The sequence below is a fragment of the Pituophis catenifer genome, unplaced genomic scaffold (genome assembly GCF_029215685.1).
Source record: "Pituophis catenifer annectens isolate HBS135680 unplaced genomic scaffold, rPitCat1.0.hap2 SCAF_7, whole genome shotgun sequence".
Taxonomy (NCBI): Eukaryota; Metazoa; Chordata; class Lepidosauria; order Squamata; family Colubridae; genus Pituophis; species Pituophis catenifer.
Genome location: NW_027256887.1, coordinates 49,260,742 through 49,286,535, shown reverse-complemented (window position 1 = coordinate 49,286,535; position 25,794 = coordinate 49,260,742). Strand labels below are relative to the sequence as shown.

Here is a 25,794-nt window from a genome sequence, read left to right as displayed (position 1 = left end):
TGTGCATTTCTATAAAATACCTGCTGGGGCTTTAATTCCAGATTTTTTTTAAAAAAACCAATTAGATTCAATTGACCAAAGTTATAAACTATAGAATATTTTAATTTTATTAGTACTTTAATTATTAGAATATGTAAAAAATGTTATTAGGATTCATATTATTGGATATTCATTATGTATATTGTTATAAATAATAACAAATATAGCCATTTGCATCAGATGATCAGATGTTTTAGCATTTTCTTGATAAATGTAGGCATTTTATCATGCCATTCAAGTTTATTTTAAATCACATGAATTATCATCATATTCCTAAAGCAGATCATCACTTAAGTTATGTGTGAAATGAAAACAAGTGCTCAGCTATGAAGGAATTTGTAAAATATTTTGACTAACAGTCAGAACAGTATGTACTTCCAAGAAATTACGTTCTAAACCTTTTTTTTTTTTGCTTGCATTGCATTGCCTCTTAAATTTTTACTACAAGTAGATCTTGTTATTTAGAAGGGCTTATACCTTATGAAAAGTCTGCTTGTAATAAAATGATGAGCGTAAGCACCTTATTCCCTATCTATTGAACAGTTGTATTTCAATTTTCTATTATTTTGAAGCAGAAAAAAATCTTATCCTATTAGTTTCACCCTGCTCCAAAAAAATATTAAGTGAAGCTCCCATGTTCAAAAAGTTTTCCACCTGTAATACTAAGACCATTTTGAGCTTCCTTAAGCTTACAGATAGGAATTTGTAACTAATATCCTTCTATCACTCCAGCTTAACCAACTGATATGAAAAGAACACAATAGTCAGCAAGGTAGACCTTACCATCTTCATCAGTTATTATATCCAATGGTGCACTCCGAGGTCCTTCACCTTTTACAGTGCTTGAAGATACTTCAGCCAGATATTTTGTATATTTCTTTAAGCCTAAATAAAGAATATACATGTTACATGTATATAGTGAGACTTATATGCCTTTTGTGTGGTGCTATTTATGCTATTTTGATAATTTCATATTAATCTATGTAGAGAAAAGACTTGAATTATAAAAACACAACATAAAGACTTTAATTTACAGACATGGAAATCACATTATTGACACAAATGCTAAGTTTATCTAAATGGTATTTAGGTGTTAGTAATGTTTTAGAATAATTTAATATTTAAAATATTAATAATATTAATATTTAGATTGGGCACTAATGTTTATATCTTTATCCCCCAAGTTAATTTTATATTTATATAAATATATACACATATATGAAAGTCCTATAATATTTTAAATTTTAAATTAAATTAAATTAAGTGTTTTACAGTATAAATTGACTACAAAAAAATGAAAACATATATTTGTAATATTGTCCTGACTTTTATTCTTTCACTTTTCAGAGATATCTTTTTTAAGGTATACTAATAAACAAGATAAAAATCCCTCAAACAAAAGACAGTTAAAGCATTTGATATACAGTATTTATTTTATATATATCAATGTTATTTTTTTAAGCCACAGCTATAACTAACTCTCTTAAGTATTCAAAATGATCAGAAATAGACATGAAATTCAGATTTCATGTCACAATTTAGTTTGAGAGTCTTCTATTTAATATAGTAATTAAATCTGGCACATAAAATATAGCACTGATCATATCAGTGCACATTTGCTTAATTTCTTAATTCTACTTAAAAACAGAAGAAAATACAATTACATAATTACTTTGCATTATTCACCTATGTATGTTTAATGCAAGGTATATGATTGTATTTGTTAATTTGATAATGAAAAATACATACATAGCATTTGATAGAAACCCATCATAACACAGCTAGATTACTGCCATGTAAAATAATATGGCAAAATAATTATTACCTGTAATAATTAGTGACAGATGTGTTGTGTTGATGACTCTTACTTCACTTCCATTAATCTCTCTGAGATATATGGTGTATGTCTTTATAATGCCATTGGGGACAGATGGAGGAAAGTATGATAACTCTATTGCTGAAGAAGACATGTTCCTGTAAGTTATATTTTGGGGTGGAAAGTCAGGTACTGAAATGAAAAAATTCAGAGAAAAATATTACATCCAAATTTTAAATAATAGTGTACTACAGATATACTACATACAAAAAAAATTAAAAATATGATAACTGATAATAATTTGAGTTATAACTGATAACTCAAATGCTATTTTGAGTTTTCATCAAATGCTATTACATACAGAAGCTAATTAAACACAAAGCAACAATACAGATTACCAATACATATTACCAATATATAGTCTGAAGTCTATGATCCAACAATGAATTAGCAAGCAGTAAACTATCAAAGATTTGATTTGCCTTTAGTAAATAAAAACAAAGGTACAATTTTCCTTTGTTCTGATAGATATTTTCTTTAATTTCAAATTCAGCTAACCTACATTTATCGCTTGTATAAAATCCTGATTTCTTTATTTTACTGCTTTTAAAATAGTGACAAAAAAGATAAAAAGTACATAATTATCAGAAAAATACATACTTTGTCAAAAAGAAAGAAAAAAACACATAAAGTGCTTTTCAGCAAAAAGTGGTAAAAATACAAAAAAGGAGAACAAAATGCTTGTACAATAATCCCAACCCTACCCTAGTTACCTATCCACCTCCCCCCAGGTAATTTACATATTAAATTACATATTAATTTAATGTACAATCAGGAATTTTTTATTTAGGAATTTCATTTCTCTATTGTGGCCGCTATTGTTTAACATTATTGCCTTGTTATTCATTTGGGCCCTTGGTTTCATGATTCCAAATATAAAACTAAACATGATAACATGGGATTATATATATGTTATAATTGTTAATAATACCAAATGGTAAAACAACTAAGAACAAAAAATAGCATGCATTGAACTTTTTTGATATTCTGATGTTTGATACTGATGCAATCAAAATATTAATTGAAAGAGACTCACCTCTGATCATCAAGCAAGATACTTTGCTATGGTCATCAGATATTTTGATAAATGCTTCATGGCATCATTTGTCTCATTCAAATATAGATATATGTAATTTGTAACCTAATCATGTTTTAAAAAGCAAAGGTTTCTTGCCAGTCATGTCCGACTCTAGGGCACGATGCTCATCTCCGTTTCTTGGCCAAGGGAGCCAGCATTTTCTGAAGACATTTTCCATGGTCATGTGACCAGCATGGCTATACTCCAAAGGTGGACAAAACCTTCCCACTGAAGTGGTACCTATTAATCTCTTTGCATTTGCATTCTTTCAAATGTCCTTTTCAATATATTTAAAATTGAATCCATAGAGACAAAAGAATATTCTAGTATTTCCACTTACCAGTTTCAGCTGTTCTTACAGATAATGGGTCAGATGACTGATTCCCATAACCAAGGCGAGTGAATGCTCTTACAGAAATGTTATACAAAGTGTATGGTTTCAACTCATTTAAAATAAGATGTGTTGTTGTAGCATTTTTAGTTATTAAAATACTGCCATTATCAGACATGATTTCATAATGAGTTATGATCCCATTAGGCATTTCAGGTGGTAACCACCGTAAGTTGACTTCTGAGGCAGTCACTTCTAATGCCTCAACATTCTGAGGTGGTGAACTGGGTTCTTTCATTCAGAAAACAGAAAAAAGTGATTGAGTATTAGGGTGTATTTGTTCATAATTATTTTAGAATACAGAATTTATCAATTACAGCAAAATTGTGTTCTTTGTATTTTTATAATATATAGACCAAGATTAGGTAGCCTTTTATGAACTAAAGACCAGAGGTTGGTTTCAGCAGGTTCTGACCAGTTCTGGAGAACCGGTAGCAGAAATTTTGAGTAGTTCAGAGAACCGGTAGTAAAAATGCTGACTAGCCCCGTCTCCATCTATTTTCTGCCTCCCAAGTCCCAGCTGATCAGGAGGAAATGAGGATTTTCTAGTAACCTTCCCCTGAATTGGGGAGGGAATGGAGATTTTACAGTATCCTTCCCCTGCCAAGCCCACCAAGCCATGCCCATCAAGCCATGCCACACCCACCAAGCCACAACCACAGAACCGGTAGTAAAAAATTTTGAAACCCACCACTGCTAAAGACATATTAGTTGCCAGATGAGACCTTTTGGAACAAATTTGCCACTGTATATTTGAGCAAATGTAAAACAATTTTTGGACATGCAAATGTCTGGAAATGCACATGTCTAGAGGAGAGGTTGTCTTTAAACAACCTCTCCTCTAGACATGTGGAAGTATATCCAATCTCAGCATATGCATGTACATATTTTTCTCAAACAAACTAATATACATACATTCATACACACCCATATGCTCCTACACAGTATATAACTGTGTCCTATAAACACATCACATTCTTTCCTACTTGTCTCATGCAAAACACTCTAGTTTTTACCATTACTGGCAGCAAAATGCAAAAATTTTGCATAAGTGGAAATTGCAAGCCATAATTCAGAATTGTTAAAAGTAGCAGAAACTCAGTGATTCTCATCCTCATTATCAATTTCCTTTACTTAATCATCACAAAGTCCTTCATATCACTGCTCATGCTGATACCTCCTCTAATACCATACTTGCCTTCAGTGGTAACTTTCTACCTGTTCTCGCACAGATAAAACTGTGCTATTTAGTTGGTTACTCTGCAGCTACATTTATAAATTAAAGTTAAGAATTAAAATTTCCCAAGTTAATGGCAGCAACTAACTCATCCAGCCTGAAGCTAGTTAATATATTTTAATATGGTAACAGTATTAAATATGGTATGATGTGGACAGGGTTCTGGGTAAGATTAGTGCCGCCACGTGTTTATTGGACCCATGTCCCTCCTGGTTGGTACTGGCCTCCCGGGAGGTTACACGAGGCTGGCTCCAGGGGATTATAAGTGCTTCCTTGAGTGAGGGTGCCTTTCCCGCCGCCTTGAAAGAGGCGGTGGTGAGTCCCCTCCTCAAGAAACCTTCCCTGGACCCAGCTGAATTAGCTAACTACCGTCCGGTCTCCAACCTTCGTTTTGTGGCGAAGGTTGTTGAGAGTGTGGTGGCACGACAGCTTCCCCGGCACCTGGATGAAGCTATCTATCTGGACCCGTACCAGTCGGGCTTCAGGCAGGGGTACAGCATGGAAACGGCATTGGTCGCGTTGGTGGATGATCTCTGGAGGGCTCGGGACAGGGGTTGCTTCTCTGTCCTGGTCCTATTAGATCTCTCAGCGGCTTTTGATACCACAACCATGGTATCATGCTGCAGCGGTTGAGAGGGTTAGGAATAGGGGGCATCGTACTGCGGTGGTTCTCCTCCTTCCTCTCCGACTGTTTGCAGTTTGTGTTGGCAGGGGGGCAGAGGTCAACCTCGAGGCGCTTCGCATGGGGAGTGCAGCAAGGGTCGGTTCTCTTGCCCCTTCTGTTCAACATTTATGTGAAGCCGCTGGGTGAGATCATCCATGGTTTTGGGGTGAGAGGCCATCAGTACGCTGATGACACTCAGCTGTACATCTCCACCACAGACCACTCCAACGATGCCCTTGATGTGATGTCTCGCTGCCTGGAGGCCGTGCGGGTCTGTATGGGGAGAAACAGGCTCAGACTCAACCCTTCCAAGACCGAGTGGCTGTGGCTTCCGGCGTCCCGATATAGTCAGCTGGTGCCATCGCTGACTATTGGGGGTGAATCTCTGCTCCCCACAGAGAGGGCTCGCAATCTGGGCGTCCTCCTGGACGCATGGCTGTCTTTAGAAGAGCATATCATGGCCATGGCCTGATTCACCAGTTGCAGCCCTTTCTGGACCGGGATGCCTTGCGCATGGTCACTCACGCCCTTGTCACCTCCCGGCTGGACTATTGTAATGCTCTCTACATGGGGCTCCCCTTGAAGAGCACTCGGAGGCTCCAGCTGGTCCAGAATGCGGCTGCGCGGATGGTTATGGGCACAACCCGTTGTGCCCACGTGACACCCCTCCTGCGCGAGCTGCACTGGCTCCCAGTGGTCTTCCGGGTGCGATTCAAGGTGTTGGTTACCACCTTTAAATTGCTCCATGGCATAGGACCTGGGTACCTTCGAGACCGACTTCTGCCACCAACAGCCTCCCACCGGCCAGTTCACTCCCAGAGAGAGGGTCTCCTCAGGGTGCAATCAGCCAAGTTATGTCGGCTGGTGACACCCAGGGGAAGGGCCTTCTCTGTGGGAGCCCCTGCCCTGTGGAATGAACTGCCCCCGGAAATGCGTAAGATCTCCGACCTCCGTGTATTTCGCTGTGCCCTCAAGACCCTGCTGTTCCACCAAGCCGGGCTATCAATGTAATGATTTTTAAATTGGGTGTTTTAAATTTTTGGGGTTTTAAATCTGAGCCGAAATTATGTAATAATTTTAATTATTTTTAACTGATATTTGTCTTTGTGTTTTTAATAGGCTGTACACCGCCCTGAGCTCTTCGGGAGAAGGGCGGTATAGAAATTTATTTATTTATTTATTTATTTATTTATTTATTTATTTATTTATTTATTTATAGTATTAGTGCTGTCTCTCATCTTAGTGGGTTTCTAAAGTTTTCCAAAGAACTTCAAGAAGTAGAAATTGCTTACACTGTGGTTTGCAAAACACCTTTTAAAATTGTCACATTAAGCCTCAATTAGTCATACTAAACATCAGGAAAGGTGGGAATATGCCCAGAAAAAAAATCTCTCTCTCTCCCCCCCTCCCCCACTTTCTCTCTCTCTAACACACACACACACACACACACACACACACACACACACACACACACACACACGGCTTACATGGTTTTTATTATTTATTGCAAATTTATTGCTTAATGGGCATTGTAGATAAATCCATTATAATTGATCAAATTGAAATTATAAAATTAATATGAAAATAATGTACTTACCATCTTCAAGTGTTCTTATAAAAATATCATTGTCTTCAGAAACTGCACTTTCTCCAACAGTTGTAGAAGCTGTTACCCTCATTTTATAATCTGTGTACTTTTTTAAGTCTAAAACAAAGATGAACAAAATCTGTAAAATGAAATTTACTGTGCATTCATTTGGGCACTTTTACAGATATCTTGTTTACTCTCATAGATACTGAGAAGCTGTTTTCAATTCTAGCACATTGCAAATATAAGGACTTTAGAAAAATTATTAACTATTATATAAAAGTGCTATATGGACAAACATTTAGCATGTGATCTTGATTGATAAAACTTCCTTTAAAATGTTTTCTTAATTTTACATTTTAGATTTAATTTTAATTTTTAATGGTCTGAAATTTTTAAAAAGGCTATTTTAGTATTTTAACATTTTCCTTTTTTATTTCTTATCTTTCATATGTGCAAATTAAGCTTTGTAATGAGTTAATTAAAATGGATTAAACTTATTTTATGATTAAAATATTGCTGTTCTAATTATGCTATTATACATTTATTTATAACAGCTTTATTTCACCTGCAATTAAGCTGTACTTTATTTTGATGTTAGGAACTTTGTCCTATTTAGTATAACAATCTAATTGAAGAGCCTTGGTGGCGCAGCAGACTAAAGTGCTGTTAAGTAGTACCAGCTGCCTGCAATTACTGCAAGTACCAAGAGCCTTGGTACTACAGTGGTTTAAAGCACCCTGTTATTAACACAGCTGCCTGCAATTTACTGCTGGTTCGAATCTCTCCAAGGCTCAAGGTTGACTCAGCCTTCCATCCTTTCTAAGGTAGGTTAAATGAGGACCCAGTTTGTGGGGGCAATAAGCTGACTTTGTATAAATATACAAAAGTATGAAGGCTATTGCTTAACGCACTGTAAGCCGCCCTGAGTCTCCGGAGAAGGGCGGCATATAAATCAAATTAAAAAAAAAAAAAAATTACTGCAAGTTCAAATCTCACCAGGCTCAAGGTTGACTCAGCCTTCCATCCTTTCGAGATAGGTAAAATGAGGACCCGGATTGTGGAGGCAATAAACTGACTTTGTATAAAAAAGAACACCGCTTAGGGGAAACTGAAAGCCTTACTAAGCAGGTATATAAAAAAGTATGAAGGCTATTGCTTAACACATTGTAAGCCGCCCTGAGTCTCCGGAGAAGGGCGGCATATAAATCAAACCAATAAATAAATAAACAATAAATAATGATAGTCAGGATATTCAGTGGCAGGGAGTTATAAGATAACGATGCTGTGAAATTATCAAGGATATTGTCAGTATAACAATATCTATATTAACTAGTCCAAATATACGGTAAGCTGAAATACATGAAATATTTTCTAGTTTGTATTATATTGAAATATGTACAAAATTTGTTTTTTAAAAATATTTTATACTTCATACTATACGCGCAACACTGGAAGAGTAGTGATATACCAACAGCAGATAAAGTAATCAATAAAATTAGGAATGTGCGGAATTAGATAGACTCACAAAGGAATTACAAAATAGGGAAGAACATGACTTTTACTTAGTATGGGAAAAGTGGTATAGTTGGTTGAAAGATAGGAAAGAGATGAAGCAATAGGAAGTAAATAAAATGACCAAATATAATATGATGGAAACAAAGAACAGACATAGGTAAACAAAGATCAATATTAGATAGATAAAAGGGAATGGCCAAATAAGGAAGACTCAAAATACAAAGAGAAATGTATATTATAGTTGCGACAAACTAGACATGTATTGAAATGGATGTTTATATGTTTTTATGTTTTGTACGTTTCATTGTTCTGTTTAGTTTATACTTATAAATAAAAATTGGAAAAAAAATATTTTATACTTCAAATGTTTTTTTTTAATTTATTGGACTTCTCAATAAATTTTTAAAAGTTGGTTATTGTCTTTATTTTGAATGTATAATATATTTATTAGATTTATATAGCTACCCATCTCATATAAGTGACCCTAACATAATAAAAAAAAACCCAAATATTAACAAGACGTAATAAATAAAATATATTTTAAAACCCAAAAGAATAAAAAAGCATAAGTGACTGAAAAATGTCTGGTCCAGGAAAGGGCCCAATTGTTATCCAACAAAGATTTGGGCAAAAGCCCTCCTAGCCATGGCTATCACCTGCTCTTTGAACAAAAGCCATGAGGATCCACAAATTGCATTCTGGTAAAGGTGGAAAATCACCACATCCAAGAGCCACTCTCTCTTGCTCAAGTTGAACTGAAGCCTGTTCTTCCCTATCCAAGGCCCCATAGCCTTCAGATATCAAGGCACAACCTTGACAGCATACATTGGCCAAATTAGGGCCAATCAGCACCATGATGGTCGACTCCATTGCCACTGAATTGTTACACCCAGCAGTTTCATGTAGATGTTTAAAAGAATGGAAAGAGTAATGAGCCCTTAGCTGTTCTCCTCTCCTGCCATCAATGCTGACCAGAACCACTCTTGGAGGAACGAGAACCATGGTCATTTCCATTGATAGCTCCTTCTTTGTTGTACATTCTTATTTCATTGAAGTAAGATTCAGTGATGTGCTATTAAATGATATTATATATGTTTGAAATTTATATATTTGGCTCCATTTATCTAAATTTGGAAGGGACACGGTGGCTCAGTGGCTAAGATGCTGAGCTTGTCGATCGAAAGTTTGGCAGTTCAGCATTCGAATCCCTAGTGCCGCGTAATGGGGTGAGTTCCCATTACTTGTCCCAGCTTCTGCCAACCTAGCAGTTCGGAAGCACGTAAAAAAGGCAAGTAGTAAAATAGGTGGGAAGATAACAGCGCTCTGTGTGCCTTTAGTCATGGCATTTAGTCATGCCGGCCACATGACCACGGAGATGTATTCGGACAGTGCTGGCTCTTCAGATTTGAAATGGAGATGAGCACCGCCCCCTAAAGTCGGGAACGACTAGCACATATGTGCAAGGGGAACCTTTACCTTACCTAAATTTGGCCATGTCAATATCTGAACTACCAGATGCAAAGTGTGGCTTAACAAAAATTGTCAACTTTGAAGTGGCACTTCTTTTATTATGTAATCATTGTAATAATGTAGTATGTACAAAGCATTGTATCATTTCTTTTTCTTCTTTCTCTCTATTCATATTAGCTTTTTTAAAAAAATTCATACTTTGAATTGCATTCATGCTTTTTTTATTTAATTTGTTAAATAAGGAGAACAATAATAATATAATGATAATAATGAATGTATTCACTATGATTTTATTTCATTAAATTCTTTTTAGCCATCTATTTTAATTGAAAAACAAGAATAAATGTGGAGAAAGATGCAAATAGAGAGAAAAATAATCTGTTTTTAAGAATAAAGTACAACAATCATGGCACAACTTGACATAAGTAACTTCTACAGAATTCTATTTTAAACTTATATTTCTCTATATTCACTCACTCACACACTCTCCCTTCTTCCTTCCTTCTCTCTGTCTCTCTTTATCTATATATAAAAAAACCATCCCACCTGTAATCAGTATGTGTTTTTCTGATGTAGTCAGTTGAAACGCTTTGCTTGTATCCACCTCCATTGCATAAATTGTGTAATGTGTGATTTTTCCATTGGGATTTAATGGTTTATCCCAAAAGAGCAAAATTGAAGATGAACTAATATTTTTATAATCTATATTTTCCACAGAACTTGGAACTGCAAAAAAGAATAATTCATTTAGAAATTTAAATTTAGAAAAAATTGAAAGAAATTAAATACTGCCAACATGATAATATTTCTGTTATAAAAAAAATTACCTTGTTCACTTGTCTTAGAAATGAGAATAGCTGGTGGTCCTTCTCCAATGATGGTAAAAGCAGACACAGCAATTGCATATTTAGTGAAAGGCTGGAGTGCATTTACACGATATGACAGCTGCTCAACTGAAAGATGGATGGTATCAAATGTTTTATATTTTTAAAAAACTAAAATCAGTCATACGCATTTCTAACTCAGGACTAGTCCGGAGGATATTATTTCTACAAAAATGGTATAAGATTGCAGTTTTTGTGTGTTTATATTAAATGGTCCCTATCAAAACAATTGCAAAATTGATCATCACGAAGATATTCATTGCACAGCAAAGAATAAGAAACAGGAATGCTGTTTCTATGCATGTTTAATGAAGAAGAAATTGTACTGGATTCAATGGATGCTATTCAAAAATAAACTTGCATACTAGATTTACAAACATAGATTGCTTTGATTTCTGAAGCATGTTTGCATCAGTGCAAAAAAGAAAAGAAATCTTGGCATATTGGAAATGAAAAATATGTTTTTGAACAGTCACTGAAAGACAAAAATAATAGCTAAGAATCGTGGAAATAACTTTCCACTACTATTTTATTTACAACTGACATTCAAAGTAATGAAAATAACACCAGCATTATCTTTCTGTTACATTTAATGGCTCCCTTTCAAATTTTCAGAACATTTTTAAACCTGTATCTGTCAGCCAAACTTTATTTAATGGGTCGTAAATATCTGTGTTTAGTCACAAAAATGCTCATTTGATAATGCTGTGTAAGTGAATATACTAATGGCATCACTGTGTCAAAGGGTCATCTCCACCTGTTGGTTGCCCCATGTTGCTGAGCTGTAACTTTTTGACCTATTTACCTTCAGTGACATTTAGAAGCCTATTAGTCAAAAACTGTTGGGGAAAAAAATTAAAGGTCTGCATGGGACATGGAGATATGTTAATCTCTTCCAATCACACCTGCTTTGGCAACTGTAATAACTGATTGTCTATGCAGCTTGTGCAATGGGTCTGGCATCTTCTTTCTCTGGGAGAGAGGTCAACTGGGTGACAAGGGGCTACTAAGCTCTGCTTGTGTGGCATTTCCCCATTTGCAGAATGTGACATCAGCAAATGCCCACTAACAATACGGTTTAACTCTTTGCTAAAGATACTTTGTGTAATAGCCATGATCTGAACAATGAAGTAGCTATAGAAAACAGCTTTTTCCTACTTACCAGAATTTAAATATAGTTCTGCATCATCATTTAAAGTTAGGAAATTATCAACAGGAATACTAGTATATTTTACTGGAGAAAATTCATGTACTCTTGGGAACATTTCAGCTGAACCTTCATATAAACTGGTCACTGTTTTTATTTTATTCAGTGAGGAAGATAATGCATATTCTTCTATCATATCTGGATCCCCAGATTCAGTAAAATGCTAACATAGAAAGAGAAGAAAGAATTAACTTTCCATTTTTTTAACCTTAGCGATAGGAATGTAGACAAAGGAATAATGTGAAAATATTAAATATAGGTAAGCATGAATTGGGATTAAAGTACCTTGATTTTTTCTGTCAGAATTGTATCTTCAAGGATCTCCTCTGTTTCGTCATGGAAAACTTTTACTCGGTACTGAGTGATGACTCCATTTGGTTGCTGTGGTTTTTTCCAAGCAATTCTTATAAAGCTTGCTGCTTCCTCTACTACATGCAAATAAAATACAGGTCCTGGAACTGAAATGTAATGTATATAGTAAAATTGCAGAACAGCAAGCATTAGAAAATGTTTAATCTTAAAATTGTTGTTGTTAGTTATGAAATCGTGTCTGACCCATTGCGACCCATGGACAACATTCCTCCAGGCCTTCCTGTCCTCTACCATCCTCTGGAGTCCATTTAAGCTCACGCTGACTGCTTCAGTGATTCCATCCAGCCACCTGGTTCTCTGTCGTCCTCTTCTACTTTTGCCCTCAATCTTTCTCAGCATTAGGCTCTTCTCCAGTGAGTTCTTCCTCCTCATTAGGTGGCCAAAGTATTTGAGTTTCATCTTCAGGATCTGGCCTTCTAAAGAGCAGTCAGGGGTGATCTCCTTTAGGACTGATCGGTTTGATCACCTTGCAGTCCAAGGGACTCGCAGGAGTCTTCTCCGGCACCATAGTTCAAACGCCTCAATCCTTTGGCGCTCAGCCTTTCTTATGGTCCAACTTTCACAGCCATACATTCAGGGGTGAAATGCTCCCAGTTTGGACCGGATCACCTGATCCGGTAGCAATGGCAGTGGGTGGCTCGGAGAACCAGTAGCAAAAATCCCTTGCCCCCCCCCCATGCCCAGCTGAACCACACGATCATCAGAGGCTTTTTTAAAATTATTTTTAAAAGCATTTTTTCTACAACCTCTTCGGCTGAAAAAATGCTTTTAAAAGTAAAAAAAAAAAAAGGCTCTGATCATCAGGCAACTCAGCTGGGATCGTCAGAGGCTTTTAAAAGCATTTTTTTTACAACCTCAAAGAGGTTGTAGAAAAAATGCTTTTAAAAGGGTCTGACGATCCCAGCTGAGTTGCCTGATCGTCAGAGGCTTTTAAAAGCATTTTTAAACAATCTCTTCAGCTGAAGAGCTTGTAGAAAAAATGGTTTTAAAAGTTTTTTTCAAAAAAAGTTGGTCACGCCCATTCAATCACATTACCCCCCCTTCCCCCATCAAGCCATGCCCACAGAACTGGTAGTAACAAATTTTGCATTTCACCACTGCATACATTGCAACTGGGAAAACCATAGTCTTGACTATATGCACTTTTGTTGGGAGGGTGATGTCTCTGTTTTTTAGTAAGTTATCTAGATTTGCCGTAGCTTTCCTCCTCAGGAACAAGCGTCTTTTAATTTCTTGGCTGCAGTCCCCATCTGTGGTGATTTTGGAGCCCAGGAAAATAAAAACTGTCACTACCTCCATTTCTTCCCCATCTATTTGCCAGGAATTGAGAGGGCCGGATTTTAAGATTAATCTTAAAATTAATACTATCTAAAAAAGTAACATTTATTTGAAGTTACATAATTCTGATGAATACTGCAAATGTCTGTAGTGTTGTCAAGAACACTATAGGAATTAGTTATTGTCTTCTAGCCTACAGTGCTGACATTCTCCAAGCTTAGCTTCTAGTGTTGCAAATATACTGATTACTGTTCCCATTATTCTTTCTTTTTTTTAAAAAAATCTAGTTAGGACTGATGAACTTCCAATCAGTTGACCTCATTCATTCTCTCATAACAACCCATTCTGCCCAAGGGATATTGAGTGAAATGCCACATCTCCCTAGAGCCCTCTCCCTAGTGAGAACTGCTCTTGAGAGCACTCTAGCTGTGCACCTGCAGGTACAATTTTGTAATTGAGATATATGCTCTGGAGCTTTGCTTTGCTCGCTGAGGAGCTCTGGGAGTTAAAGTCCACAAGTCTTAAAGTTGCCAAGGTTGGAGACCCCTGCTCTGGAGGTTGGGTAGCAGAGACTATCTTCATGATTACTTTCCATTTATTGTAAAAGAACTGGAGTTGGGGGAAAGTGTATGGAAAGAACAGCCTAGAAACAATTAATACACATCTTGCTTTTGAAATGAAAACTGCACACATTAATGCATCATGCGAAAATTGAACTGATTTCAGTTAAAGGAATCTAACATAATCAGCTTCTTTACTAAACAAACTTTTCTTGTAATCACTTACTGCCATCTAGTGGCCAAATAGTTGTGCTGTCCTAACAATTGGGAGCGAATAAAACTAAGTGTTTAATTCATCTTTCAACAACAATAACAACAATAATATACTCTTCACAATATTGTCAGAGAACCTGCTGAATTTTTCACACTATTTAATGGCTAAAGAATGCCATGAAACTAATGGAAGACTCATTTTTATTTATACCGTTATCATTTATTCCATTGTTCTTGGAAGCAAGCAATCAGTCAGTGTTACTCAATATTTAGAGCTGCACACAAATACACACCCACATCTTCCATGGGCTGCATTTGCCAACACTATCTGTCCATATTAAAATATGAATACAATATATTAAAATTATATATATATTTATGACATATACAGCTTACCTCCTGCAGGTGTGAAAACTGTTATATTAGACTTTGGGCCCACTCCAGCACTTGTTTCAGCAGCAACAAACACATCATATAATGTAAATGGTATCAGATTATTAAATGTAAATTTGAGATCTTTTGTGTTGTTCTCCAAAATACGAACTGAAATAATCATTTAAAACAAAATGCCAGACAGTTAAGCTCTTTGAAATTATTTTAAAAGAATTTTGTTCTTGATTATGTTAAAGAAAACTGAAACAAGCAAGTATTATAAACTGATCAGGTATGTCAACTTCATGTTAATGAATATTTTTATGACACTTGGTAAAAAGGTAAAAGACAATAACAGTACAGGTATATCCTATTAGTTTAATCCAGGGGTGAAATGCTCCTGGTTTGGACCGGATCGCCTGATCTGGTAGCGATGGCGGTGGGTGATTTGGAGAACCGGTAGCAAAAATCCCTGCGCCCCCCCTCCCACCATGCCCAGCTGAGCCGCATGATCATTAGAGGTTTTTTTTTTACTTTTAAAAGCATTTTTTCTACAACCTCTTCCGACGAAAAAATGCTTTTAAAAGTAAAAAAAAAAGCCTCTGATGATCGCGCGGCTCAGCTGGGATCGTCAGAGGCTTTTCAAAGCATTTTTTTCTGCAACCTCTTGATCGAAGAGGTGATAAAAAAAATGCATTAAAAAGCCTCTGATGATCCCAGCTGAGTTGCCTGATCGGCAGATGCTTTTCAAAACATTAGAAAAAATGCTTTGAAAAATTAAAAAAAAAAAAGTTGGCCACGCCCACCCAGTCACATTACCCCATCCACCCACCAAACCACACCCACAGAACCGGTAGTAACAAATTTTACATTTCACCCCTGTTTTAATCCAGGTTTTGGAAAATGCCTATACTTCCAGGTATTTAATACTCAATTAAATGTTACTACATACTTAATTATGTCAGTATACATATAATTATGCATATAATTTAACTGACAATACTATGTTGGCTTGCAGGTTAATTATTAGATTAAAGATCTGACTAGAGTAAGCAAGTTTAGGGTAAATCTGGGTTTTACCTGAAATTTTGGTATACTGGCAAAATGGATCAGTACTACCCTTTCAGTTAACAGGACATTGACCATATATTAAATCAAATAGATTAAAGACAGTAAATTTACAGTTTCTCTACCTTATTAAAAATGTTAGGTGAGCACATTGATAGATCAAAATAACAATGAGTAGCATATACTTATGACTCATCTGGTGATTATCACGGCCTGTAAGATTAAAACAATAAGCCCTTCATGGCATGGGACCATGCTGTTTGAGGGATCACCTTTCCTCACTTCCTCACCTTTTGATATTCCAAAAGGCTCATAAAACCTGGTTATGTGACTAGGCCTGAGGATCACATGGAATCTACAGATGTTAAATTTTTGAGGGAGCCATTTTTGTTGCCTTAAACCAGAGGTGTCAAACTCACGTCGTCACAGCGGCATCACATGATGTATCAGGACTTTTTTCCCCTTCACTAAACTGGGTGTGGGTGTGGCCAATGCATGACGCATCTGGCCTGCGGGCCAGGAGTTTGACAGCCCTGCCTTAAACTATGAGTTAAAAATGAGGAAGGAAGGAAGGAAGGAAGGAAGGAAGGAAGGAAGGAAGGAAGGAAGGAAGGAAGGAAGGAATACACCAAGAAGAAGATGAAAATGCAGAAGATAATGGTTGGATGGAGTTAATGAAATCCTGAAAAAAATCATAAGTTTAAAGAACAAATGATATGGTGGACATAAAACTGGTTAGCAAGGTTAGAAAGATATGAAGGGGTAATGGTGTTGGTATAAAGTAAATTTAGGTATGTTTGCTTTTCTGCCTTTGCTCATTATTTCTTAGTCTGAGTTCTGGATAATGTTAGTTATTTCGAAAGGAAATAGTATGATGTTATATAAAGAAATGTTACAACTGTATAGCTCTACTAGTTTTATGAATCAATTAATGACTAAACACAGTAGATTATGAAACATGTGAACACAATAATACAAAATCAAATTAACTGATTTACCAGTTTGCCCATATAATTCCACTCTGTAAGTAAACTTTCCAGTAACAATATTTGGTGGGTCCCATGAAATTGAGAAGGATTTTCCTGTAACATTTCCCATGACAAGATTCTGAGGAGGATCTTCTGGAACTAAATTTAAAAAAAAAACAAAATTCCACACATATTGGAGTGTTTATTTCATAAAATCTGAATTGTGCCCTCCAATTTTCTTTACACTACCGTAATTATTTTTTAAAATCATCCTGATAGTAAAACTACTAGCAAATCAATGCAGTGGCCAATCCACATCAAGAGAGATAATACATGTGGAACTCAGATTAAAAGGAGCATTCCTAATATGCCAACATATAAAATGGCAGGTTTTTGTTTACCTAGTTAAGGAATTGATATAAAGAAAGCAATTTCTGAGGTTTTATGGGTATGAAAAGGAGACACTTTTTTTTTTTTTTTTTGCAAAATACTTTACTGAGGCAGTAAGTTGAAAAAGGCAATGGGCTGGATCAAGCATTCTTCTTCCATCTGCCCAGAGTGCCCATTCTTGGATTCATTTCCTTCTATCTGTTGCACTCTTTTTTATTTTATTGTAATTTGTTTGTTGTGAGTTGCCTAGAGACGCTGGGAGTTGGATGGCATACAAATTAATAAATAATTATTTGTCTTGGAGAAAAATTTATCAACGTGGTCACTAAGAGTCAAAAATGACTTGACAGCACATCATGATTTTTTTAAAAAAATCAATCAAATATGTTTAATAATGAGGCAAGTGCCATACAATTTTATTTCATTCTAAATAAAAAGCTTGTGTAGATTTGTCCATAATTTGTATGCATGTCCATGTTTCATTGTTAATATTAACATTTTTTCTCAAATTCATGAACTTTAAGCCTTCAAGCCAAATTTTAGGCGCTCTGTTGAAATAAGACAGACAAAATTACATTATCTTCCTATTTTTAATGGCCAATATATGTTTAAGTATAAAATATATTATTAGAAGCCTCAAAAAAATCTGAAAGCCAAACTTTAGACATCACTTTCTAAAAATAATCTTGGTTATGTATTTAAACTGCCTTGAATATTTCCTTCAACATTTAACTTTGTTAGTGATATCCCTAACCTAATGCTATTTCTACACAGCTGACAAAATGCTTCAGCTGCTCGAACTGTAATGAAGATTAGGTCAAACATGACATTATTCAAAGGCACTGGTGGTCATAAAAAGGACAAATATTTTGTATTCTACTAGCTGCCAAAATGAGAACAGCTGTTAGTGGATAGTAATAAATCTTGTCCATGCAAAGTCTGATCTCTGCTTTCTAAAGATTATTTATCATTCTTTATAAATCTTGCCAAATATAAGGGCATCAACTATATTGTTATAAAAACAGTTACTCTTGGAATGGAGAATTAAGTCCAGCAGTTCTATCAAGAAATACATCTTACCCAGAGGTGGGTTTCAGGAGGTTCTGACCAGTTCTGGAGAACCGGTAGTGGAAATTTTGAGTAGTTCGGAGAACCGGTAGTAAAAATTCTGACTGGCCCTACCCCCATCTATTCTCTGCTTCCCAAGTTCCAGCTGATCAGAAGGAAATGGGGATTTTGCAGTATCTTTCCCCTGGATTGGGGAGGGAATAGAGATTTTACAGTATCCTTCCCCTGCCATGCCCACCAAGCCATGCCCACCAAGCCATGTCACGCCCACCAAGCCACACCCACAGCACCGGAAGTAAAAAATTTTGAAACCCACCACTGAACTTACCTAAGGAACATTATCAACTAATTTGCAAGTCCAGTGCTATCTTTAGTGAAGTAACTGGATATAAAAATGGCGAGCACTCACTTATTTAACATACAGTTGCTGTATTTTTTATTTGTGATTGGGTTACTAAGCATTTTGACTTGAATAGATGGAAAGTAAAATTGGTTACTTTGTTATAAAAGTATCCTGAGTTGTCCCATATTTATGAAGGATTTCATTATTTCTTTTTTCAATTATGGAAACTAAGCCAATATTAAGCTTAAACTAGAGCACAGGTGTCAAACTCAATCGTGTCAGGTGACATCATGTGATGTATCATGATGTGTTTTGCCTTTGTGGAGCTGGGGTGGGCTTGGCCTGCACATGATGTATCTGACACGTGGCCACCAGTTTGTCACCCCTGAACTAGACAAAAATGTGTGTTTTAGTAGCATTGTAAAGCATATCTTTCCATCTGTTTTAAAGAAATGGATCTTTCTGAAAATATGGGCAATATGAACTGAAAAGACAGTGGAGATTAGGGAAATGTACCACAATTCAAATCCTAATCGGATTGGATTTGAAATTGGATCTGAAATTAAGATGGAATACTGTTACACTTTTCTCATTACAAATTACTTTTCTCTCCATTGTTTGTCTCAATCAAAGTATAATAAGCAGCATGGAAAAATATGCTGCTACAACTCCCTTTAATTGATTAGTTTTGGACATTAATAATTTCAAATACTAATTTTACTTCATATGTCCCTTTCCCTTTCATGTATGAGCTTGAGAAATTGCATGTAAAGACTCAGAGGGAGATAAGATATCTACTCATTGGTCTATACAATAATGTATATCATGCAGTTTTAAAAACTTCAATATAATTGAATTTTTATTGCAAAAAAGGTTTTTTTATTTTAATGTGCTTCAAATGATTCACCACATGTGTCTTATATGATTAAATAAAATGCAAATACCTACACTGAACCAACTACAATTTTCATTCAGATTTCTCACTGACAGCCATACCTTCTCTTTCCTGCATTTGTCTGTAGGACAGATCCTTTATTCTCTTAAATCCCAGGGACAACAGAAGAATAAAACTTGATCCATTCCTTATATAAGGACGGAAAGCAACAAACCCAAAAATATATTTCTGGAAGATAAATTGTCCTACAATAAATTCTGAAATATATTCATTCAAGATTTGCCAGTTGCAAATGCTGTCCATATTGATTTCCCTTCTTAACTTTGTTAGCTGAAGAATATGTACCTGATTCTGGTGTTCTGACAATTGCACTGTCAATATAACCTGCTTCAGTGGTTACTGCTGAAACTTCAAAAAGGTAAGTTGTGTATGGCCTAAGATTAGTCACGACAAAACTGACAGGTTCATTCCAGACTGAACTCATTGCCTTGGGAGCAATTGTACTTGAGGTAAACGTAGTGGTTTTACTAGACGTAGTTGAAGGAGTGGTAGTACTCCATAAAAATGATTCACTGTTATCCTGTAAAGACAAACATTGAAATAAAAACAATTACTTTTGTGGCTATTTTTATTGTTTTGATATTTTAATTGTTTTAAAATTTTAGAATTGTAAGCATTTGTAAATTGCTTTTCAGATTTATTTTATTCCAATGAAACATAGGAGTAAAAACTGTTTTCATGTTTTTAGTATGCCAATGTTGAAAAAGTTTTTCAATATATACATATTGTAAAGGAGGGGAAAAATGCACTAGACACTGATGCAGATGGATAAAAATTCAAAAACTATAGGATAAACTTAACTTGATAATGCCAAACAATTGGTCAATGCACATATTTTCTTATTTGATTATTTCAAAAAATATGTTGTTATATAAATGTCTGTCAAATTATACAGCTCACATTGTGAAGTACTTTATCTATATATTAATTTACTATTTGGAATTGCACATGCTTATGAGAACCAAAATACATCAGTGTTGAATACATCATCATCATCATCATCATCATCATCATCATCATCATCATCATCATTGGATTAAGCTTTTCTGTAGAATGCTTCAAAGTTAAACAAAACAGGACATATGCACCTTCAAGAGTAGTATTCATATGTGATAAATTAAAATGCCTTTGTTTTCATAACTGTTGAAATAGAGAAACTGACCTTTTGGATTTTACCATCTAAATTTGATGAGCATAAGATTTTGCCATTGATGTATACAAATTCAAGGAGGCACTTTGAAATTGTATGTTTTTGCAACAAGGAAAATTTGAATGTTAAAAAATGCTGCATTCCAGATCATCTGAAATCTGGATCAGACTTTATAGGTGGATACTATAATTTCATTTACTCTATCAAATGCAATCAATATTAATTGATGACTAAGATGACAATATTTTCATTTATTTATAACTTTGAAATGGTTTACAAGAAAACAATCAAAATGTAAACATAAAAAGGATAAAAAAGCTAAAAGCAAAACAAGAAAGAAAATCCAAACCAAAAACCTAAAAGAAGAATTTAAAAAGAAAACAATTCAAATAAAAAACATTAAAATTCAATCTAAAATACCAAAGAAATAAAATGTTTGCCTTTAATTAAAAGGACAATAAAGTAAGTTATTTTATTCTTCCATTCATGCTTTAGAGATCTCCCATCAGTTTTGCTCTTAGGATCTCTTATACTTTGCAACCATCACTCTGATTTTTTTTTACTGTGAATTTTGAACTGAAACATGGGCAGTCCTGAAGAATCAACTTTTATTTTTATCTATAACTAGCATGTTTTACATACTCACATTGCATTCTGGTAACCTGCCAGACAAAAGATCTTCCACTTTAACAGAGACATCCTTCACTATTATTCCACTTCTTGCATGCTTTACACTAATTTTGAAACTAGTTATTTTTCCATTTGGCTGTTGTGGCAAGAACCAAATCAGATTTACAGCTGAGTGGTTGAAAGCTTCAACTGTGAGATTTACCACTTTACCAGGTGCTTGGAAAGGAGCAGCAAAATAAAAAAGAAAGAATGTATTTGACTTATTTTAAATAGACTCTATTAAAAACAGTATTCTGTTACTACTGCTGCATTACAGGAAGAGCAAAGTGAGCTCATACACTGTTGTATTCTAGGATGCCAAACATAAATGACAGATTTCCTTAGTCCCTGGACAGAACAAGATTTTCAGGTTCTGCGAAAATTTTATCTACAGCAAACTATGTAATATATAATTATTATATATTTTAGAATTAGAATTGAAAAGATATCAAAGGACATCATTGACTATATAAAACTATTTGAATGTAAAAAATGGTATATATTTGGATATATTTGCTTAAATATGAATAAAATATTTGTGGGTTTTTTTAAATCAGCTGTTAAATTGTCAAAATTTTATGCAATTTCTTCAGGATATTTGTTGAAAATTTGTCATTTCAGTGAATCTGTCATACTGAACGTCAACAAATAACAAAATCTAAGTTTACAGAATAAGCTTAAATCTGAAGATAAATTTAGCATTGTATTATTAAATTGTATTAAGTTTTCAACAGTGTATAAATGAAAAAGATTGACCTTTAAGTGTATTTGACTGAATTTATGTAACACAAGTTTCTATCCACATATTGTATATGTAAGAAACTTAACATTTAATTTGAAAACAAAAATAATGTTCTCCTAATAACATGTGATTCAGCACAATTTGGCTCTTCAGGTCCAAGCATATTATGTAGCCTGACAAAATTATTAAGAGATGTCATAAACCAAGTTACCACTTTCTGCAGTTTGAAAGAGAAATGGCTCACTAAATATTCCAATGCCAGCACTATTTTCAGCAGCAACCTGCAAGAAGACAAAATCAGTGAGAACTATGATTGCATTTTAAGTGAAACAAACAAACAATTTTCATGCAAACTATCAAATTAATGTATGCTTCTGTGAGGAAAAAGTACCCAATAAAAACAGAAGATGGAAATCATTTGAATGTTCTCCACATGTTCTTTACTAAGTGATATGCATGGTATGAATGATTCCTTTTTTTCTCAATGAAATTAAAATGTGTTTGATAAAGGTACCACTGGATCCATACATTGCCATTATGGGAATTGCTCGATTTGAGATATTGCTTGAACAGTTATGACATATTCAACAGTTATGACGTATTTAACAAATTACACTTAAATATAACTTATCCGGTACATTTTATACATAGAGATGTTTGATGCAGAATTGCAATATGAATATACTGAAATATCACCCGAACTATCCTGAAATTGTCCTGATTATGAGATTCTTCTCAAACTAATCTTTATCTTTGTCTTGAACAACTTATCGGACTTTTGAAAGTTGGCATCTTGTTAGACCGTGTTAGACTGGAACTTTCAGGAAAGCTATTACTCTTGTCTTTTTAAACTTTTGCATTATATAAAAAATGAACAGATGTATAAGAAATGTGTACAGTAGAATAAGAAATATATTATTCTTATCAAATAAAATGCACTGGGACAAAAACAGAGAAAGGAAGGGAAGGGGAGGGGAGGGGAGGGAAGGGAAGGAGCAGTTTATTAAAATCCATAAGAACACCACCAGTTCTGGAAATTAAAATACTTTCTCACTGTATTAAATGACTAAATGCAAAGCCTTCCATTAGAGAGCACAACTGAAGTGAAACTGAGGTGAAATTACGTGCCTGCAGTTAGATTTACATTCATTATAATTTGAATATGTGGCATATATATATATATATATATATATATATATATATATATATATATCAATTTTCTTACTTCTTCGTAGGGTTTATGTGTGTTTTTCTTCTAGCCAGGTTCCCTACGTAGGGAAAACCTGGCTAGAAGAAAAACATATATATATATATATATATATATATATATATATATATATATATATATATATATATATATAAATGCTTTGATGCTTACAAATTTCAAAAAGTAAAATACTTCATTTTAAATTATATTTTAGAAATAGTAAAATATAAATTTACCTGAATTTCATAAGTTGTTCCAGGATTAAGGTTGGTTAGTAGAACTTCCAAACTATCTGGTTTTGTTGTAACTTGGGTGTAAATATTTTGCATCCACGGACAAACTTCTTTATATTTAACTATGTAGGATATAATTCTCCCGTTTGGGAAATGTGGTGTATTCCACGAAAGGAGAATTCCTGCAGATCCAACTTTTTCCCCGGCAAGGAAAACAGGAGGTCCTGGATCTGTATAAATTACACGTTTTTACATTAAACCTAGATATTCTTTAGCTACTGGAGAATAAGGACAGAGTTTGCCAGTTTTTAAGCATCAAAGAGCAGCAAATATGAAGTTGGCTTTTTTTAAACTTCATGAAAGATAATAAATTGCCTTTTAGAACATCAAGTACATTCTTTCTCTAAGAATTTTAATGGAATGCTGTAATATTCACAGACAAACAGCTTCTGATGCCAGTTCACTTTTTTAAGCTCATTATTAAAGCATCTGTATGCATTTGGGTTCTCTGCCTAAAATTGTATGGAAGAGTTTGCCAAGACATTTTTGAATACTCATATTTTGGCAAGTGTGTTTTAAATCATGATATTTTTCAAAGGGTAATTTTCTCTTCAACTATGCACCTCTGGAATTACTTCTTTAAAATAAATCTTTTTTCAATTACTTTAGAGCAAGCACTGTGAACAATTTCAGTTTGCAAAGCAGAAAATTAGATACATATTTTTGAGACATTTTGATAAAACACTCAAGTGCAATTTTGCCATAAACTCACTAGTTACATTAGTTGTCACTGTTCTGCTGACAGGTAAACTATACACTGAAGAGGAAACCGAAGAAACAGTCACATTATATATTGTCCCAGGAGTGGTATTCGAAATTTCAGCCTAGAATGTGAAATTAAGATTTAGAGCTTTAAATCTCTCAATTTAACAAAAGCAAATAAAGCATTGAATAAATCAATAATACATTCACATCGCTAGTATTCATAACATTTAAAAAAACATACATTACTCTTAGGTATAAGCTGTCAATTCAAAAATTTTTAAAAGCAGTAGTTAATAGTTCATTTTAATGGCCCTGTTTATTTGTAGGATTCTGCAGTTTTAAGTAACAAAACTAATTAGACTGTTCATATCAACTGAGATATCCTGAGGTGACCTAAGGAAATATACTATCATTGTCATTGAAATATAATCTACATTAATCAACACTCAACACTCATATGAAATACCTGTGCCTTTGTAGGTCCAATAAAAAACAGAAGCAAGAAAACATGAAAAATCATGGTTTGTATGTATGTATGCATTTATATATATATCCAAATACTGCAATCAAACAGTGCTCTTAAAACTTTGTGATGGCTTATGAGAGAAATGTTGCCTGCATTAATGATTTAAGTCTAGATCTCCCTGGCAAGTACACAATTAATGAACTTGTATTACTCAATAGCTCAGCCCTGCCTTTGTTAAAATATTCATGAACACTTAAATGACTAGCTAGAGGTCTAAGGTAGACTTTGTAAAAGTATCATGACTGTTGTTAAGGCAACAAAGAATAGATGTTGAAATCTGCTCTCATAAATTTGGTACATGTACTTTCGCATTCCCAACCCAGTTTAAAAGCCACAAGATAGAATGTCACGCTATGCCAATTGTGCTGTTTGTGCAGCTTATAAACAAATTTGAACTACAATACTATAAACAAAAGCCCTCACATACCTGATACTCTCCACTTCCCATATCTTGGAGAGAAACAAAGCCATGAGGAGGTGCAAGCTGCACATGAAACTGTTCTACATATCCATTCGGCAGCCTCCAGTGCAAAGAAAAGGAATGTGAGGACACATTGAAAACTGTCAGTTTCTGTGGCTTTTCAGGGTCTTAAAATAAAAAATATATATACATTGATCTTTCCATTAAGAAAGATTATTATCAAAACATTAAGTTCTAAATAAATTAGCTCTTTGCATGCATAGATCTTTGCATGCATCAATATGTCATAAGCTATATACCCATGATGGTGAACCTATGGTACGTGTGCCAGAGGTGGCACACAAAGCCCTCTCTGTGGGCACGTGCACCATCGCCAGCTGCTATTCTGGGTTCCATTGAGTGCATGCGTTCTGGACACTGGTCCACTGCGTACTAGCCAGCTGCTCTCTTCCGGGTTTCAGTGTACGCATGTGCACTAACCAGCTGCTCTCTTCTGGGTTCCAGTGCTCCGGCACTTGGTGCCAAAAAGGTTAGCGGTCACT

At 34.8% G+C, this 25,794-nt stretch overlaps 1 protein-coding gene across 1 annotated transcript in view; it reads right to left on the bottom strand.

The window, feature by feature from the left end:
* The window catches only part of PTPRQ (protein tyrosine phosphatase receptor type Q), an 87,267-nt gene extending 62,442 nt beyond the window's left edge, over positions 1-24,825 (bottom strand). The window contains exons 1-16 of the mRNA XM_070947883.1: positions 24,772-24,825; positions 24,313-24,424; positions 23,544-23,770; positions 22,312-22,381; positions 21,336-21,535; positions 19,825-20,059; positions 16,814-16,942; positions 14,772-14,918; positions 12,238-12,410; positions 11,908-12,115; positions 10,689-10,820; positions 10,408-10,587; positions 6,883-6,990; positions 3,334-3,615; positions 1,865-2,047; positions 823-924 (exon numbers count right to left, since the gene is read on the bottom strand). Of these exons, the coding sequence (XP_070803984.1) occupies positions 823-924; positions 1,865-2,047; positions 3,334-3,615; positions 6,883-6,990; positions 10,408-10,587; positions 10,689-10,820; positions 11,908-12,115; positions 12,238-12,410; positions 14,772-14,918; positions 16,814-16,942; positions 19,825-20,059; positions 21,336-21,535; positions 22,312-22,381; positions 23,544-23,770; positions 24,313-24,424; positions 24,772-24,825 (2,542 nt within the window). The remainder of the gene's footprint in view (positions 1-822; positions 925-1,864; positions 2,048-3,333; positions 3,616-6,882; positions 6,991-10,407; positions 10,588-10,688; positions 10,821-11,907; positions 12,116-12,237; positions 12,411-14,771; positions 14,919-16,813; positions 16,943-19,824; positions 20,060-21,335; positions 21,536-22,311; positions 22,382-23,543; positions 23,771-24,312; positions 24,425-24,771) is intronic.
* Between the last annotated feature and the right edge of the window lie 969 nt (positions 24,826-25,794).